This window comes from Rhinatrema bivittatum, chromosome 12 (genome assembly GCF_901001135.1).
Source record: "Rhinatrema bivittatum chromosome 12, aRhiBiv1.1, whole genome shotgun sequence".
In the NCBI taxonomy this organism is placed as follows: Eukaryota; Metazoa; Chordata; class Amphibia; order Gymnophiona; family Rhinatrematidae; genus Rhinatrema; species Rhinatrema bivittatum.
Window position 1 is genome coordinate 51,595,801 of NC_042626.1, and position 20,074 is coordinate 51,615,874.

The window sequence follows — 20,074 nt, forward strand, 5'->3', positions numbered from 1 at the left end:
TGGCCCACTCCTCGTAAAAAAGCATTAAATGCCCTCCGACGGTTGGAACAGCAGAATGGACCTTCCTCGCCACATTGTGAGTTTGCACCCCCATTTTCCAGATGAGGGATGTCTCGGGATGGCTTACACCCATCCCAAATGGGCTGCCTCAGGCCTGTGTTCTGCCAGAGCCATGCCTCTGAGAAGCCAAAGAACCTTCATTCTGGTAAAATGTTTTATTGTCCCAGACGTGTGTCCAAGCAGGAAAAGAAAAAACCTTCAGGCTTGCACACTGGTAGCATATACTCTTTGGACTCTCCTAGATGCTTTCCTATCTGCTCCAAGCCTTCTCCAAGTAAGAGCTTGCCCTTGAATGTAATTGTTACCAGCTGAGATTTGGACCAAACATTCACCAACTAATTTCACATCCCAAGTAACCCTTTGGCCGACACCACAGACATAATTCCGAGTTGATCAGCTCTTTAGATAAAAAATGATTGTAGGGATAACGATCAAAACCTATGGGGATTTGCAACAATCAAAGCAAAATTATGCATCTGCTTCTCTGCAGGTCATTTTTTCTCAAGTAGAACTACATATGATTTGAGCTCCCACCCTTTCCCTGCCTCCAGAAATGCATCTACACAACATGGAGAAAAATGTTTTCCCGCATTGAGAGCGAACAACTTTTAAAAAGCCCATGTCCATGGTTTTACCCCAAGAAATGGCTCTCATTACTGTCCTCTGCAATACATTGTTTTGCTTTCTACATGTGCAATGCTACCAATAGATAAAAATAATCTTATTTCATTTCCTTGTCAAAGAGAAATAAGATTTTCAGTCACTCTATATAAAAAACTTACTTAGCTCCTTCAATTAAATTGACATGATTTGTAATCCACCTTGTTGTCCAAGGAAAAGCAGACAATCACACACAAATGACTGTGGATCCAAGAAAACTAGGGGTATTACTGTGATCATTAGAATAAGCCAAAACCAGCATTAAAGTACAAACAAGTATAGTTTTCAACATAAAACATGCACTTACACAATATGTAATGTGGATATTCTCATAACCAGAACATGGAGTTAACCATCCCCAGAATATACCTGAAGACTGACCCTTGAATATATTTTTTAAAACCTAGGCCAAATATAGGTTTTTTGCATATCCAGGACTGTCTGGCAGGCTATGCAGGGAACTTAGAAGGCTGGTTGTTCAAGCAATAGCCATCTAATTTTTCCAGCTACTTAAGTTATTCTGGCTCTTTGGGATTAGGCACAGGAAAGATAGCATGCTGGAGACAACTAAATAGGGATCTAGTATGTAATATAGTGGAGTATATAAGAGGAAGACAAAAAGGGCTGTCCTGGATAGGAAGAGCTATCTTGAAGGCAGTCACAATCCATTACTGGCAGTTAGGGTGTGTCCTTGGCAGTCTGAACAGAGTGGCCAGGCCATTTGATCTTTCTCTGCCGTTATCTACTATGTTACTATGATAAGTATTATCTACAACAATGTACAATCAATAGTTAAGTGTCCTTTAGAGAAAATACAAAAGAAAACTAGGGATAAGAGGAAGAGGTGAGGTCAAGAGTTAAGAAATAGGCAAGCTGATATATTGATGATCAAAGGCACAATGTTACTTAAAGAGCCCCAAAATTTGTAAACACACTATATAGCCTAAAATGACCATGCACCTTCAGTCGCAGTACACTGCTGCAGTCCCACCTGCTTAATGAAGGGGTGCCCGTTGCTAGGCTTCATCAGTGGAATTGGCTGAATTCGGAGTTTCTGCCAGGCCTCATTTAAAAGTTTGGTTCTTTCTTGGGCTTTGGCGAAACTGACCATGTACAGAGTCTAGAAGAAAAATAACAAGCAAGATAGAGAAATCAACATCCATGACAGCTGTCTGTATACCTGTTTGCTATAACTTAAACAACCAGTCCCATTTACTCTAAACTTACCAAAATTATTGAATGCCACTGGAAGAAAATTATAGACAGGCCATTTATGATGATCTTTTTTGGAGCTTCCACTGACAGATTACTTTGTTCTTCAGTCACAAACTGGTACTTCAGAGGTCAATATTCAAAGGCTTTGTGTGAGTAACTTCTGTAGTTACCCAAACAAAAAAGGAAAATTGGTTCTTACCTGCTCATTTTCGTTCCTGGAATATCACAGATCAGTCTAGACAAGTGGGTTTTGCATCCCTACCAGCAGATGGAGGCAGAGAACAAAAACTTTTCTGACATTGCTACATAACCTAGAGTACCACCTGCAGTTTCTTAGTATTGACCTGTACCCAAGCCAAGATGGACACAAATCTGAAAAACTGACTTAACTCCCTCCTATATATGAGCAGGGGAAAAAGCAGAACTCTTCCTTTATACCCCTTATGTCAACATCAGGAAGTGAAAACCCTAAGACATAATAAATAAACAAAACTTCTCTGACCTTTGCTCTGGTAGAATGTACATGCAACCCTTCAGGAATTGCCCATCCCTTGCAAATGTACACTGATATGATAGCCTCTTTCAGCCACCATTCAATTGTAGTTTTCAAAGTCTTGCACCCTTTCTTTGCTCCACTGAACAGTACAAAAATGTGATCAGACCTCCATAATCCATTAGTAACTTTCAGATACTAAAACAAAACCTGATGGACATCCAACAAAAGTAGCTTCCTGGCATGCAGGTCCCATTGCATCAAGATGCTGGAAAGTGGGAAATTCAATCATATGATTCAGATGGAATGCTGAAATGAGAGTAGTGTCGCAACAAAACCACATCCTCCGAAATTTGAAGAAAAGGGTCTCTACACAACAAGGTTTGAAGTTCCAAAATTCGCCTGACTGAACAGATAGCTACTAGAAACACCACCTTCAGAGTGAGATCCTTCAGTGATGTCTCCCAAAACGGTTCAAAAGGTGAACCACAAAGAATCAAGCACCAAATTGAGGTTCCAAGAGGGGTACACCCTTCTAACTAGAGATCCTAAATGCTTATCGCCCTGCAGAAAGTGAACCACATCCGGATGGGCCACCAGGGAAACTCCATTCATCTTAACTCTAAAACAGCTTAAAGCAGCCACCTGAACATGAAGAGAATAGTATGCCAAACCCTTCTCTAGATCCTTCTGCAGAAAGGGCAAAATGTGAGGCACTGACACTCGCGTCAGGTCAAGCCCTTCATCAACACACCAGACCTCAAATACCTTCCATACTCCGACATAAGCCAAGAAAGTAGACAGTCATCTGGCCTGAAGTAAGGTAGCAATAACCACTTCCGAGTACTCATTCAATTGCAACCACTTCCTTTCAAAAGCCAAGCCGAAAGACAAAAGCGATCCACCCGATTCAAAAAGATTGGACCTTACTGGAGCAGCACCTAGAGGACCTAACCTCAGAGGAACATCTACTGCAAGATTTATCAAGTCCACAAACCAGGATCAATGTAGCCATTCTGGCACCACTAGTATCACCCTTTCTGAGTGCCTGTCTATTCATTTCAGCACCCAGCCTATCAGAGGCCATGGGGGAAAGACATACAACTGAACTATCACCAGCCATGGAAGAACCAGTGTGTTGATGCCTTCTGAGTCAAACTCTCTTCTGCAATTGAAAAACCTGCTCGCCTTGGCTTTCCTTCTTGTCACCATTAGATCCAAGTGAAGAACTCCCCTCCTGGTCTGTATGAGCTCCATTGCTCCCGCTGAAAGTTCACATTCTCCCAGGTCCAATTGCTGCCGGCTGAGATAGTCCACTTGCAGGTTGTCCACCCCGGCTACATGGAACATCGCTGTCTTTCCACCCAAGCAAACAGTTGCTGAGCCTCTTGCACTACCATGCAACTCTTGGTTCCACCTTGCCAACTGATATATACCACTGTTGTCACATTGTCCAACAAGAATCGGACTGCATGACCTTGCAACAATGGAAGAAAGTAGACCAACGCCCTGTGAATTACCCTTATCTCCAGACAACTGATAGACCATAATGCTTCTATGGATGATCACTGACCCTGAGCAGTCTGACCTTGAGATACCACCCCCCAATCCATCAGGCTGGAGTCAGTGGTCACCACTTTCCAATCCAGGATCTCCAATTCTACTCCTCGTTCTAAACTGGCCCCAGAAAGCTACCTGGTGACCTGAAGAGGTAGCAGAAGCTGAAACTCCTCCAACAGCAGATTCCAGCAAGACAAAAGAGCCATCTGGACAGGCCTCATATATGTGAATGTCCACAAAACTAAATCCAGCTTAGAAACCACAGAACTCAGGACTTGCAAATAATCCCACACTTTGGGTTCTGACAGCCGCAAGAGATAATGGACCTGAACCTGCAACTTAGTTAGCCTCTCTGCTCTGAGGAACACCCTGCACAACCTGGTATTGAACCATGCCCCCATATACTCCAGGAACTGGAAGGGAATTTGGCTACTCCTCACTAGGATCATCACCCAGCCCAGAGACTGCAACTGCTGCATCTCCTGCTGTATGGACTGATGACATGTCTTCTGACTTTGCCTTGATGAGCCAGTTGTCCAGATAAGGGTATACCAGGACCCCTTCTCTTCACAGGGCTGAGGCCACCACTGCCAATACTTTGGTGAAGGACCAAGGAGCAGTCCCCAATCCGAACAGAAGAGGCCAGAACTGAAAATGCTCTCCTAGAACCATAAACCGCATAAACTTCAGATGTCCTGACCTGATGGGTATAGGCAGGTAAGCCCCCATCAGATCTAGTGAAAGAAATAAAATCTTGGCTTTTCATGTAGGCTTACAATGAATCTAACTAACCTATCCATTCTCATGAACCCCCTATGTTTTATTATTTTATGATTTTTTAACACTACTTAACATGTCTTTTTAATTGTTACTTTTTATTTTATCCTGTTTTATTATATTGTTCTTACCTGCTACTAATTTTATTTGATTCTAATTATTTTATTATGATGCTTCTACGCCAATGTAATTTTATGTATTTTGGTTTTACTGTATTTATCTTATTGTATTTTACTGATGTAACCCTTTATGATGGCTACACCAAATGAGGGTATATAAAACCAGTAAGTAAATAAATAAAAGAAATAGTTATGCCAGAATCTCCCCTTTGCAAACTACTGCTATTACAGATTTCAACATTTCCTTTCAAAAATGAAGCACCAGGAACGTCAAATTGACTTTCTTCAGCTCCAAAATGGGACGGAAAGTGCCTTCCTTCTTTGGTATCATGAAACAGATTGAATATCTGCCTTTCCCCCATTTCTCTGGAGGAACAGGCACTATCGCCTCCAGGTGTCTTAAACACTTTAGTGTGGCATGCACGACATCTCTCTTAAGAACATAAGAACATAAGAAAATGCCATACTGGGTCAGACCAAGGGTCCATCAAGCCCAGCATCCTGTTTCCAACAGTGGCCAATCCAGGCCATAAGAACCTGGCAAGTACCCAAAAACTAAGTCTATTCCATGTAACCATTGCTAATGGCAGTGGCTATTCTCTAAGTGAACTTAATAGCAGGTAATGGACTTCTCCTCCAAGAACTTATCCAATCCTTTTTTAAACACAGCTATACTAACTGCACGAACCACATTCTCTGGCAACAAATTCCAGAGTTTAATTGTGCGTTGAGTAAAAAAGAACTTTCTCCGATTAGTTTTAAATGTGCCCCATGCTAACTTCATGGAGTGTCCCCTAGTCTTTCTACTATCCGAAAGAGTAAATAACCGATTCACATCTACCCGTTCTAGACCTCTCATGATTTTAAACACCTCTATCATATCCCCCCCTCTTTATTTGTGACATGCAAGAGGAACTCATGAAGACTTCTCAGACCGGTTGAGAAAAATCTAAAGTGTAGCCATCTCTTATTACTTCCAGCACCCATTTGTCCTAAGTGATCTTGGTCCATGCCTCGTAAAAAGGGTTAATATTCCTCCGACCACTTCTTGAGGAAGATTCAGAACCAATGTCAGGAAGTATTTCTTCACCAAGAGGGTGGTGGATGCCTGGAATGCCCTTCCGGAGGAAGTGGTGAAGACCAGAACTGTGAAGGGCTTCAAAGGGGCGTGGGATAAACACCGTGGATCCATAAAATCAAGTGGCCGTCAATAAAGAGTGGGTGGCTCGCCAGAATGACTGCTACTGCCTGGCGATAATACCCTTATTCAATAAACATACACATGGTTACTGCGACTCCAACATCGCTCTAAGCTACAACAGCAAGAGGAAATGTGGAAAAAAGGATTCGCACTCACAAAGTGGGGAGTAGCTGGCTTGTTACGGCGGTTACTACCCCAAACCAAATAAGCCTGATACTTCACTTTCAATGCATATCCAGCATAGCTCTCTGCTTCAACGGCAGGGGAGAAGAAAAACTGATACTTCACGCATAACCAGCATAGCTCTCTGCTTCAACGGCAGGGGAGAAGAAAAACTGATACTTCACGCATATCCAGCATAGCTCTCTGCTTCAACGGCAGGGGAGAAGAAAAAAGGATTCGCACTCACAAAGCGGGGAGTAGCTGGCTTGTTACGGTGGTTACTACCCCAAACCAAATAAGCCTGATACTTCAATTTCAATGCATTTCCAGCATAGCTCTCTGCTTTAACGGCAGGGGAGAAGAAAAACTGATACTTCACGCATATCCAGCATAGCTCTCTGCTTCAACGGCAGGGGAGAAGAAAAACTGATACTTCAAGCATATCCAGCATAGCTCTCTGCTTCAACGGCAGGGGAGAAGAAAAACAACCAATAAGGGCTGTATAACATAGTCTGGGTTAAAACAAATAAGCATGGGTGTAGCTTGCTTATTGCGGCAGTTACTACCCCTACTACCCCTAACTAATCAAGCTAGATATTTCACTTGGATGCAGCTCCATCACTGCTCTCTACATTAATGGTGGGGGTGGAAGGGAAATAGAACCAAAGAGCTAAGAGAAACAGATAAGTATGAGAAAAAATGTGTGAAGCTTGCTGGGCAGACTGGATGGGCCGTTTGGTCTTCTTCTGCCGTCATTTCTATGTTTCTATAGATGAGTGATCAGCCTCACTTCACTATGAGGCTTTGCTGCCTTCGGTCTCCTGACCAGAGTTACCGCAGGCGAATTTATGTGGACCCTGAAAGGACTGCTGCCGCCCTGAGCCTTGTTTCTTAGAGGAATCCCATTGGAGAGATATCTCCTCATATCCTGAAATCTAGACCAAGGCATAAAACTCTTCTTACCCACTTTTGACTTATCCTCAGGCAACTTAAGCCATTTGAACTCCCCAAAATGCTTTACTAGCTGCTCCAGATCTTCACCAAACAAAAAGGGAAGATTACTGAACTGGGACTTGGATCAGACATCCGCTAACCAATTGCAAAACCAGAGAAGCCATCTAGCCAATACCGCTGACACCATAATCCTGGATGAAGTATGGATCAGATCATAGAGCACTTCTGCCACAACTGCTTCCAGATGTGCCACTTGCCTAGCGGAGACTGAGGCAAACTCCCCTTTTGTCTGCTAGCTCTGCACTCAGCGCAAACAGACCTGCTGCATAAAACTGCCACAAATTGGGGGCGCTCTTCCACGGCTGATGAGAGCAGACGCTTAAGAAAGGAGACTTTAGTTCATTTGTGTTTGAATAACTTCTCATAATGTACCTTTAATGGTGGTTGGTACACTGTATATGTTTTTTCTATAAGCTGAGTTTTTTATATAGACAAGGATGCTTTCGTTGCTATTATGCCTATGGGGGGGGGGGGGGGGGGGTAAGGGTGGAAAGGGAAGTGATTGTTCTCGTTGGGGTGGATTAGCCTCTCCCAGATACGCCAATCTACAAACCATGTGGAAGATTGGTTTTGTTTCTCTTTTACTGACAACATGGGCTCTCATTTTTGCATTATTTACCAGTGCATTGGTGGAGGGGGGGGGGGGGGAGTTCTTTCTCAGAGGGAAGTGAACTGTTATATTCCAAACGGAATAGGAATCTGATATGCGCATACAGAGTGCGGATAGCTGTGTTTAATTTGGCAGATGTTAAACCATTTGATTAACAAATGACTACCCGAATAATATCCATTAATGTGAAAGGTCTAAACTCTCCGCGGAAAAGGTACTTGTTTAAACAAAAGCTAATTTCCCAGCGAACGGATGTAGCGTTTGTACAGGAAACACATGTTAGGAAGTGTCATGAACGCCTGTTGGTCTATCCTCAATACCAGGTAGCTCATTGGGCTGCCAGCACTAAAACGTCCAGGTACACTGGAGTAGGCATTCTGTTTGCAATGGCTAGATGCACAGGAGTAACATCTCAGGCTTTATTATTTCTATAGAACTGGCGATACTGTCAGAACATTTTCCCTCATACTTCATCTACCTTACAGTATTTATAATACTTCCCTCTTATTACTGGTTTATGTGATATTTGTTTAACTATATAAAAGCATTATTGTTGTCAGTAGGGGGGGTGTGGGTATAACATAAAATCCTCTTCGAAGCAGATGGATGCTTACACTTATACTGATTAAGCCACCTGCGGTGATTTTTATATCTTGTATTTTGTACTATTATTCTTCTATCAGTATCTGATTGTTTTTACACATATCATACTATGAAGCATATACCAATTGTGGACATGTAGGTTTTATTGTACCATTGCATCATATTTGCTTTGAATAAAAATTGATTAAAACAAAACAAAACAAAAAAAAAAAAAACTGCCACAAATTGCCAAACACTTCCTCAAGGCCGAAACCTTGAACATCATCTTCAAGTGGATCTCCAACTTCTGATCCTGAGCATCTTTTAGCATAGCTGACTCTGCCACCGAGATGGTGGTTTTCTTTGTAACCGCAGAGACTGAAGGATCCATCTTGGACGTTCTAAGGAATCCTCCCACAAGGGACAGAGCTCAGCAATGGCTCTCTCCATCTTCAAGACTGTTCCAGCGTGTCCCACTCCAGGAGTACTAATTTTTTCACTGTTCTATGGAATGGAAAGGCTCTAGACAGCCCTTGAAAGCCTTCCATGATGGGGTCCATCTCCTCACAGTCCAAACAATCCTGAGGAATTTTAATTTCAACACATGAGGGATCAAAGGCTACAACTCGTGCTTCCAGAACAACTTGATCACCATAAGGTTCGCCTTCTTGAGCCACCGGATGGTCCTCCAAATCTGAGACATCCATATGAACCCCCGAAGGGCTCCCTCCAGAGCCCTCAGAGATGCATGTCATCAGCGTCAGCACTCTGATCTCTCTTAAGGTCTTGCAGACACAGAAAATAACTTGATCCTCCCCGAGGGTCTCGCCTGCCCAATTTAGTCTGTTGCTGGGGCCCCCTGTGGATGAGCACACTTTCCTACTGTTCTCTTTTCCAGCTAAATCTGAGGAAAATCCCTCCAAGCCACTGGATTCTTACCCAGTGGGCTCCCCAGCTTCATCAATGCTCTCTAGGTCCACAGGGTAATCGCAGCCAACCAGCAATAAAGAGGGTGGGGAATCCCTCCCTTCCCCCAATACTGCCTGCTGTTTGCCACGTGGTGACAAAACAGATGCCGTTCTTGAGCTTGACAGCCAAGCCGGAAACTCGTTGACCTCATGTTGCCTCAGCAGCTGCCCAAAGCTTCCTTATTGCCCCAAGACACACCTGCCACAGAGTGCCTGCGTTTAGACCTGTACCCTTCTCTCCAAAGGCTCTGCAGCTTTTGCCACATCCTGTGGCAACCGCCATTATGTTCACATCTTGTACTCGTTGGGAACTTGAATTGCCTGCAATAGCTCACAATCCTGGGTGTGTTGTGGGCCTTGGCCACTCACTCTCCTCCTCCTGCGGCTGTCTCCTGACCAACCAGTCCGCGTCTGCATCCGCTCTGCCTCTTCTATTTTTTGTATTTTATTTTATTTTTTTTTTTTTTTAAAGAGACACGCCTGCTTAACACTACCCAGAAAGAAAATAAGGGAATACTTTCCTGAGGGTGATCTGGACCCCGGAAGGCCAAGCGAGACTCCACAAGGGAAAGGAGAAAGCCAGAACCACTGGCTTTAAGTCCTCTCAGCAGATTCAGGCTGAGTTAAACAAGGAATACCAACCCTAAGCTCACCCTGCTCCACCTGAGGGATGGCCCACTAAGATGCCTACACTGTGCCAACATGTGAACAATATTTAGCTTTCACTAATTTTTTTTTTAATCAATTCTCCATATTACAGGTTTGCACTTCTACCATCTGCTGGAGACAGAGAAATACTGAGGGATTCTAGGTTATGTAGCAGTGTCAAAAGTTTTTGTTCTCTGCCTCCATCTGCTGGTAGATTTGCAAAACCCACTCATCTGGACTGATCTGCGTATGAACAGGAAATAAGATTTAAATCTCTCTTCACACACACCCCCCCCCCCTCCCAACCTTGCCAACTACATAGACTGTGTGCACAACTTACTGTGTGCAAAATGTATCCAAATTAAAAAGGGCATTGCTGGAGGTATTCTCGAGGTGAACCAAAAACTTTAGGTGCCGAGTACACACATTGAACACTCTTCAGTTGAAGTTACACACAAGTCCAATCAAAAAATAGCTTTTAAAAAAAGTTATGAGTATAACTTTATCCGGATAAGACCCGCTGAATATACGGAAAAGTTACACATTTAACTTAAGTTATATGAGTAATCTTCTCATCTGTTCTCTGAATATTGACCTCACTTTAGGTCGATACAGCAAGGCCGCGTTAGAAAGAGTGCGGCAGTGACGGGCGCACCCTGGTTCCCCGCACGCACAGTCCTGCTCACATACCGCTCGATACTCTATTTAAATTGCTTGCAAATGCAAGCCGCGTCTGCGAAGCGTTAGGCGAAGGGTTAGGCCCGCGCAACCCATTTTACTGTATAGGCGCTTAATACAGCACCTATACAGTATCCTGGGTGCGCTGGTACCTGTCATTTCAAATGTCATTTCAACTGACATTTGAAATGACAGGTACCAGGAAGTGGATGGTTCCCCCCCTCCCGAAGCAAGGCGCAGGCGAAAATTAAAACAAAAGTGTAAAAAAAGTTAACTTACTGGTGGGAGCCGGTGGGCGCGCGTTCGAGGCGGGAGCGAGTTCATCGAGACGGTAGCCGGCGGGCAGGTGGGTGCGCGTTCATCCAGGCGCGGCGGGAGCCGGCGGGCGCGCGTTTATCCAGGCGGCAGCGGTGGGAGCCGGCGGGCGCGCATTCATCCGGCGGGCTGTCATCGAGGCGGGAGCCAGCGGGCGGGTGATTGTCAGCCCTCTCCCCTCCTCCCGGAGCAAGGCGCGAAAGCAGCCTTGCTCCGGGAGGAGGGGAGACAGGACTGGCAGTGTAAAGCGAAAAAAAAAGTAGCAAGAGCGAGGGGAGAGAGGATGGCCAATCCTACGCTCGGGATTGCCAGTCCCCCCTCCCCTCCTCCCGAGGCAGGCACGAAAAGCAGCCTTGCTCCGGGAGGAGGGGAGGGGGGACTGGCAGTGTAAAGCGACGAAGCGACTTACTTTTTGCAGTCCCCTCTCCTGCCTCCAGCTGCTCGCGAAGATGGACGCCTGCATGGGCAAAAGCGGCCCCTGTTCGTGCAATTGGGCCGCTCAAGGCATGACGTCACGACGTTTGGCGTCACGGCACGTGACGTCATGCCTTGAGCGGCCCAATTGCACGAACAGGGGCCACTTTTGCCCGTGCAGGCGTCCATCTTCGCGAGCAGCGGTCATCCTCGCCGATGTCCGGAAGGGGGGCTGCAAAAAGTAAGTCGCTTCGTCGCTTTACACTGCCAGTCCCCCCCTCCCCTCCTCCCGGAGCAAGGCTGCTTTTCGCGCCCTGCTTCGGAAGGAGGGGAGGGGGGGACTGGCAATCCCAAGTGTAGGATTGCCCGTCCTCTCTCCCCTCGCTCTCTTGCTACTTTTTTTTGCTTCGGGAGGAGGGGAGAGGACTGAGGCTGCCCCGGAGACCGGCACCCATGGACGCGGCCAGGGCAGGAGAGCGGGGGCTGGGGGAAAGTTTGCCGCCTACCCTTACCCCTGCCTCTAACGCAGGGGTAATGGTAGGCAGTAAGTTAGCAGGTTAAACGCGCGGCAAAACGGCAGGGTAAAATAGCGATAGTCGGGGCGCTCGTTACTGGATGGTAAGCAATAGCTAATTCGATCGTTTACATGCAATATACATGCCGCGTGCGGAAGAGGTTGCCCAGGGATTTTAGGACGGGGTAGGAGTAGGTTAAAGGGGATAGTGTATCGCAGGAAGGGCTAACGCAGCCGGCAAGTGAGTAGAACGCGAGTTAGGAGCGGGGTAAACGCGGCCGCACTTTACTGGATCGATCTGACAGTTCTTGAAGACAAAATACTGGCAGGCTGGTGTCAGCTCAGATACACACTGTACATAAAATTAATTGTAAGCTATTTGTTCACATTATGTACACTTAGAATCGATTTTAAAATTTTGAGATTTTTTGGTGTCTTCCAACCAGAGCAAAGAAAATATATTTCTACTAGCTAACATTAAAGCATCACTTACTGATAAGAAATCTGTAATCAAGGAGATCCACATTCAGTCACTGGCTAGACTGTAAAGTTAGCCAAATAAACTTTGGTGCGATCTTCAATAATGCAGCCGCATTACTAAATATAAACAGCTATCTTAAATATAGCCAGAAAAGTTTATCCGGCTAACTTTAGCACGGCTCTACAACATTAGCGTAATTAGCCAGATACATCATCTAGCTAACTCTGAATATCAGAGTTAGCCATCTAATAGGGTCATTCATCAAATCACAATAGGTTCTCATCGTGCTGTATAAAATTTAGAGTTATTTAATTTTTGTGAAGAACTTTGTAACACGATAGAAATTAGTGGAATAAAGAAAAATCACTAATATAGCTAGCATAATTGCTTGATATAAGGCCTATAAGATCTGAGAATAAATATGCAATTTTTCTTAGCTCGCTTGTAACATGTAAGTGGGAGGGATTTTAAAAAGGGGAGGCGCGCCAACACCATTGCAAGTTTCACTTTGTTCCCAGTTCACACAGGCAAGGGATTGGACTTCCTATCTTCCCTAGTTTATATATATTCCTTTCCCCGTTAGCCCCAACTCATAGTATCATGCTGACTAGCCTATTAAGCACACCAATAGTAAAGTTACGAGGCAGATGACCCCAGCACACACCTGTGCGCTTAAGTTTATACATGCACATCTACTGGTCTCACTCCACACGTCAATGCCCCACCCCTTTTTGCCACTTTTCACATGTGCACGAGAGATATGTGTGTACTCAGGCAGTATAAAAAAAAGTTACATGTGTATCAGTCCAACATGTGCTCGTATCTCTCGGTTTGGATGCACAACACGCTAATGCTTCGCACACCACAATAAGCCATCCTGAGATTAAAAAAAATAATAATAATTATCGCGAACTATGATTTTTTGCTACGTGATGCAGCTTCTATAAAATTTGTATAGCCACACCCCTTTAACGCAATAAATATAGCTTTTTGATTAATCTAGGCCTAAATTAGCTGGCTAACCTAACTCCTCCCAGAATCACCCCCATAATGCCCCTAAACTTAGCCAAGGTATTGTGAGTTATCAACTAAATGCCTCTGAATATGGACCTCAAGGTATATTGTTTAATACAGGGCGAGTACAACAGTCTTTAGCAGTAATGCAGGGCGAGTAAACAGTTTTTAGCAATAAAAAAAATTGTTTTAAGTTGGAGGGCAAGCCTCTCACTTTAGGAGCCTCCTTGTAAAATTTTTCCATCCAGCCTAACCAGATCTTAGTTAAGTAGGACAGAATGCTCGCCTACCATCTGCTGGGGACAGAGAATACTGAGAAGCTGAGGTCGGTCACGCACAGATGCCTATAACGGGTGACATCAGTGAATTCATTAGTCTCTTTCTCCAACTGTGGTCAGTCGGCATAAGCCGTTCACCTGGAGTGCTCTGACTGGATGATGCGGAAGGGGTTTTTTTTTTTGTTTATTTGGTTTTTGTAGTTTTCTTTTTTTTATTTCTTAAAAATTATTTTCTTGGAATCCCCACCAGCACCCGAAAGTAGTCGTGTGGAAGGGGCACAATGATTGCATATGATCACATGACACACCACACTCATTTACGGGCCAATACAGTAAATCCCGCAGGAGAGCCGGCGCTCCGAGGCGAGCGCCCGCTCTCCCAACACGCGCCCAGGCCACTCTCCTGGGCGCGCGATCAAGTATTTAAAGGAGGGCCCGAGGTAAAAAGAGGTGCTAGGGACACTAGCGCGTCCCTAGCACCTCCTTTTTGACAGGAGCGGCGGCTGTCAGCGGGTTTGACAGCCACGCTCAAGCTTTCCGCCCTCGGTTCTCGAGCCCGCTGACAGCCACGGATTCGGAAAACGGACGCCGGCATAATTGAGCGTCCGTCTTCCCACCCGCGGGCACATTTAAATTTTTTTTTTTTTTTTAATTTTTGGGGCCTCCGACTTAATATCGCTATGATATTAAGTCGGAGGGTGTACAGAAAAGTTCCTGGACCCAAGAAACAAAGCGGAAGCCGATCCAGTGGGCTGCGTAACAGTGAAGACAATAGGAATCGGATGATGAAAACAAGCCCTTTATTAAAAAATGCCCGACTCTGGCCAAGTTTCGCTCTCTTACATAGAGCTGCCTCAGGGGCAATTGATTGAACCAGGACTTAGGTATGTTAGCAAAGATGATATCGCTGTTACATTCAGTGTAGTTGATTTTCTTATTGTATCATAAGACCTTTTCCTTAATTCCAGGTATTAGCTGGAATACTGTTCATTTGCTTTGTATCCACATATATTTCAATAATATTGCTCTCACTGTTGCTATTACATGGCAATGCAGTGTGATTAAGGAAAAGGTCTTATGATACAATAAGAAAATCAACTACACTGAATGTTACTGCGATATCATCTTTGCTAACATACCTAAGTCCTGGTTCATACAATTGCCCCTGAGGCAGCTCTATGTAAGAGAGCGAAACTCGGCCAGAGTCGGGCATTTTTTAATAAAGGGCTTGTTTTCATCATCCGATTCCTATTGTCTTCACAGAAAAGTTCCTGTACACTTTCCCGGTGCCGGCAGAAATTAAAATGTGCGGTTTGGCTGCACATTTTACTTTCTGTATCGTGCAGGAATAACTAATAGGGCCATCAACATGCATTTGCATGTTGCGGGCGCTATTAGTTTCGGAGGGGGGGGGGGGGGGTTGGCCGCGCATTTTCGACACGCTATTACCCCTTACTGTATAAGGGGTAAAAATAGTGCATTGAAAACGCGCGGCCAAACGCAGGCTAACAGTGCGCTCTGTACTATATCGGCCTGTTAGTAAGTGATCCACAACTAGAAGTAAACATTCATTTATCAAAAAGATCCCATTTTGCCTGTGGCTTCTTTCACTCCCCCTGGAAGTGAAGGACCAAGCCAAATCAGGGATGTCCAACCCCCCTGTTACGCCCGGTCGCAGACGGCTGCGACCTCTGTTGCTCACCTCCTTCTTTGCTGCATTGATTCCGTGGGGAAGATTTGCGGCCTCCGCCAGCTACCGCCGGTCTACCTACCGTTCCCGGGGCTCCCTGGACGCTGCAGACGCTGCCGACCACCATCTTGCCCTTGGAATCCTCTAGGCATGCGCGCGCACGCGGGCCAGTCTTAAGCACGTCATGGCGGGAACCTCGGGGGCGTCCCCTCCGGATGACGTCATCCTTCCAGGACATTTAAGCCGGCTGGCCCTGCCTACCTACGTCTTGGCAACGAGTTCCTTTACTGCTGAATCCACTTCGCTCACTACAGACTTCCCGTTCCAGTTCCTGCTATCTTGGCGTGAGACACTCTGGGTACCCGCTCCTCGGGGGCCCTTCCTCGTCTCTGGCTATCCGTTCCTTGGAGGGCCTTTGCCTTAGACACTGCTCACCCAGTTCATGGCTTCTCCTGGAACCTTCGCTCCTGTGAGTACCTCAGCTCTACGGACCACTACCGTACCATCTCTAGTGAGATGGTACGGTAGTGGTCTCTAGTGAGTAGCCTCATCGGTGTACCCCGCACTGCGGACCACTACCGTACCATTTCTTCTGAGGAGCCTCATCAGTGTACCCAGCTCTGCGGACCATTGCCGTATCTTCACTACAGAGGTATTCCCCTTGGTTATACCCCACCGCACACTCTGTGACTTTCTCCTGCACTCCCCACTTCATGGGCAGTGCCTTTCTCATTCTCTAATTAAAGACTCCATTCCACAGCTGTGTCTGATGTCCGCTGAGACCTTGCCTCCCGACAGTGAGGTTCACCAGACTCCTCCCTGTGGGAAGTACCATCTCTCACCTCGGCCCAGGGTCCAAATACATACAAATCCTAATACCCCATGTTAAGCTGCTCATCTCTGATCCAAAGTGAATCTGGCATAGCCTCCAGCAGCCTGCTATTCCTAGGACTCGGGACAGAACTTTCTCTAACTCTGGACACCTTTAGGTCCCCTAGCCAGGACTTCCTGTTGTGCTGACTGATTATGTCACATCCTCCAGGAGTATATAAGGAAGTTTCTTACAACCAGCCAGTACCTCTGCAACAGGTCTCCTGAGTAGCCTGCCTCTCAGTGCGTGTTGCTAGTTCGTGTCCTTGCCTTGTCCATTCCTTCCCCCATCTCGTCTTCTTGTAGCTCCTGCCTCTGATTCTTCTCCTGCCTATCCTACTTGCTTGGATTGTCTGCTTAGATCTGACCTCGGCTTTGGATCTGACAATTGTTTGTCTGCCGCCTGCCCTGACACTAGTTCATCTCTTGGATTCTGCCTTCTGCTACCAGTCCATACCCTGTGTCGTTCTCTGGATTTGTTTGCCACCTGCCTTGACCTCTGCTTGGACCTGGACATTCTCCCTTGCCTTGCCCCTGGGACCTGCCTAAGTCCTGCCGGCCAGCCACACCAAGGACTCAACCTGAGGGAACGACAGATGGTGCAGGAAGCTCCCATTGGTACTTCCGCCCATGGAAGAGAAGCCACATGGGTTCGCCTGTGTGGCACGCTCCATTACCTCACCACAAAGAGGTCCATACCACTATCAGTCAGTCTGAAAGTGCTCATGGAGTGGCCAGAGTGCCACCTCCCTAACACCCCACTTGCCCTGCTCTACCTGAGGAATGGCTCACAAAAGGAACCTAACACCTCAGGGAGCCCAACCTCTTCTTAGTTGTCCACTAACTCATAAGAACATTTTGGTCATAGCAATCAGTGCCAGACCGTTGACAGACGCCAAGCCAGCAGGCGCTCATGAAGGGGAGGGCTACCCACCAGTGCTGAACACCTTGTAACATCTAACATCCAAGGTAGAAAAGAAAAACAAAATTGAAAAAACTGCCTTTGAAACTGAGAAGAGAATACTGTGGGGAAAGCCATGATTGTGAGACCCGCCCCCTCCCCTTCCCTCGACGTCATAGCAACCGGAGCTGGACCGTTGAAAGGTGCCAAGCCAGCAGGCGCCGCGCGTCGCGCACTGAAGGGGCACAACAAAGGGGCACTCCCCTTTGTGCACCCCTTCGTGCAACCCTTAGTGTTAACCATTCCCTTGTTTTTTTTTTTTTATCTCCCTTGTTAACAATTTCCATGTTTATTATTGTTCAATGTATTGACAAAGGAAAAGCTTGATTTCCTGCATTTTTTGTTGGAATGTAAACCGATGTGATATGTAAAATCAAACACCGGCATATAAAAAATAAATAAATAAATAACATAAGAAAATGCCATACTGGGTCAGACCAAGGGTCTATCAAGCCCAGCATCCTGTTTCCAACAGTGGCCAATCCAGGCCATAAGAACCTGGCAAGTACCCAAAAACTAAGTCTATTCCATATTACCATTGCTAGTAATAGCGGTGGTTATTATCTAAGTCAACTTAATTAATAGCAGGTAATGGACTTCTCCTCCAAGAACTTATCCAATCCTTTTTTAAACACATCTATACTAACTGCACTAACCACATCTTCTGGCAACAAATTCCTCTTTCCTCTTCTTTTTTCTCTTTATTTTATTTTTATTTTTTTTACTCCAGACTGCAAGCTTCACAGCTACCATCTGCTAGAGACAGAAAAATACTGAGGGACTGCAGGTGGACTCTCGGTTATGTAACAGTGCCTGAAAAGTTTTTCTCTGCCTCCATCTGTTGGTAGGGATGCAAAATCCAGTTGTCTGGACCAATTTGGGGTATGAACAGGAATCATGCATTTTTTTTTATGGGTGAGGGGAGCTGAGCCCAATAGGCTCTTTATATATATGCTGGGAAGCCTGACATTTGGGCCGCAGGCCCATCGATTTATTTTTATATTTGGTAAAAATGACAGGCTACTTAACCTCTGAAGATATCCGGTTAAGTAGATATACCTGACATTTGGCTAGCTAGTATATCTCAGCCCCTCCCTGGAACACCCCCGAAATGCCACTTTTTTATCCAGCTAAATTATAGCTGGATAACTACTTAATCGCTATAATTTAGTCAGAAAAGAGGCTGAATTTGCCTCATTTGCCATTTATACCACAATAAAAAAAAAAAAAACAGAAATGAAATATAACATATCAATGCAACAAAAATTTCACTTGTGAATCTATGAAAACATATCCAATATAATAAAAGTCAAATTATAACAGTACTTCATTGACCTTCATAGTGACATCTCAAAACCGCATCAATTTGATTAGATGTCTAATATTCAAAAAAGCTTCAATATAATCATTGGTCAAGATAGTGCCAGGAAAAATTTTTTGTTTTGTGTTTTTTTGATATGCAAGTAAAAAATATTTGAAAACAAAATCCACACTTATCTGAGAACACCTCTACGTTCACAAGTCGACTGCTCAATGTATTAGAAGAATGGAGTAGGAGGAGGGAGGCGAAAGCAAGTATTACCTGAGGAAGGCAGCGAAGTCCGGGGGTAAGCGGTGGCTTGCCCCGACGGAATTTTGGTGAACATCTCGCTGCTGTTGCCGGACGAGGGGCACTTCCTGCTTCCGTTAGGAGGCGGGACTTGGACTACCTTCTATAAATTTTCAACACTCAGCGGCGCGCAGCAGAGCCGGCGCGCTGCTGAAGCCGCGCGCGCTAAAGGGGCGCGCGGTTAAGCAGGGCTTTGCCGGGCTTCGCCGGGATCGCTGGAAGTGCTGGTATTTGGGTCCCCTTTTGTTATTATTACTAGATAAGTATTGGAATTGTTGTTCACTTCCCAACTCCATGAAGTGTTTCTCTTGAAAACTGATTGTTATGCAACCTCCAAAATATGTTTTGTCCTTTTGTGAGGTTAAGGTTTGCATAAAATACCGTAAATATGCCACACACTAAAAGGAAAGCCAAGTTGCGGCCTTCTAGTGATATGGCAACAGTAGATGCAGGACAAAAAACGGTTTTGGAATGGCTTGAACCCCAATCACCCCCTAGTGGGCTGACCGCTGAAGGTAGGATACAAGGACGGTGTGATCCTCCTCAGGTCATAGAGGTATCATTAAGCCCGGGGGCACCGGTACCACCACCACCCCCTGGTGGAATGGGTGAGATATCCCAAATACAGACAGGGGATAAACAGGAAGAAATTTTAAACCCATGGGAGGTAGAGGATAGTTCCACTCAGCAAAAGGAAGTATTAGAATCGAATCAGAAACATCATGAGATAGCCCAATTAAGTATTCTACAGAGTTCCCCTAAAGAGTTTAGTACTCCAAAAATAAATAAAATGGATAAAGAAAAGAATGGGAATATCAAGGTAGTTATCGATGTAGAAAATATTCCAAAGCCGGCATGTATCACCTTGGAAACACTATGGAATTACATGGTTAAGCTAGATACATCTATAAATAAGTTGACCGAAGTAGTAATGCAGACGTCTACATCATCTGTATCAAATACCGCAGAATTAGAAAAACAGAAAAAGGAAGTGAATATATTAGAGAAAAGAGTATTACAAATAGAAAAGATACAAAGTCAACAAGTTACATCAGAAGAAGTTGTGAGTAAAAGATTGGAAATATTAGAAAACACTGTGAGATCTCTGAATATCAGAGTTAATAATTTTCCTATAATAAGAAAGATTAATCCAATTGAATTATTCAGGAACTACCTGATGC

At 45.1% G+C, this 20,074-nt stretch overlaps 1 protein-coding gene across 8 annotated transcripts in view; it reads right to left on the minus strand.

Annotated features, from left to right (window-relative positions):
• EZH1 (enhancer of zeste 1 polycomb repressive complex 2 subunit) overlaps positions 1-20,074 on the minus strand; it is a 144,260-nt gene that overhangs the window by 99,572 nt on the left and 24,614 nt on the right. For all 8 annotated transcript variants that reach the window (XM_029572568.1, XM_029572570.1, XM_029572572.1 and 5 more), the window contains one exon: positions 1,712-1,840. In XM_029572568.1, coding sequence (XP_029428428.1) covers positions 1,712-1,840 — 129 coding nt within the window. The remainder of the gene's footprint in view (positions 1-1,711; positions 1,841-20,074) is intronic.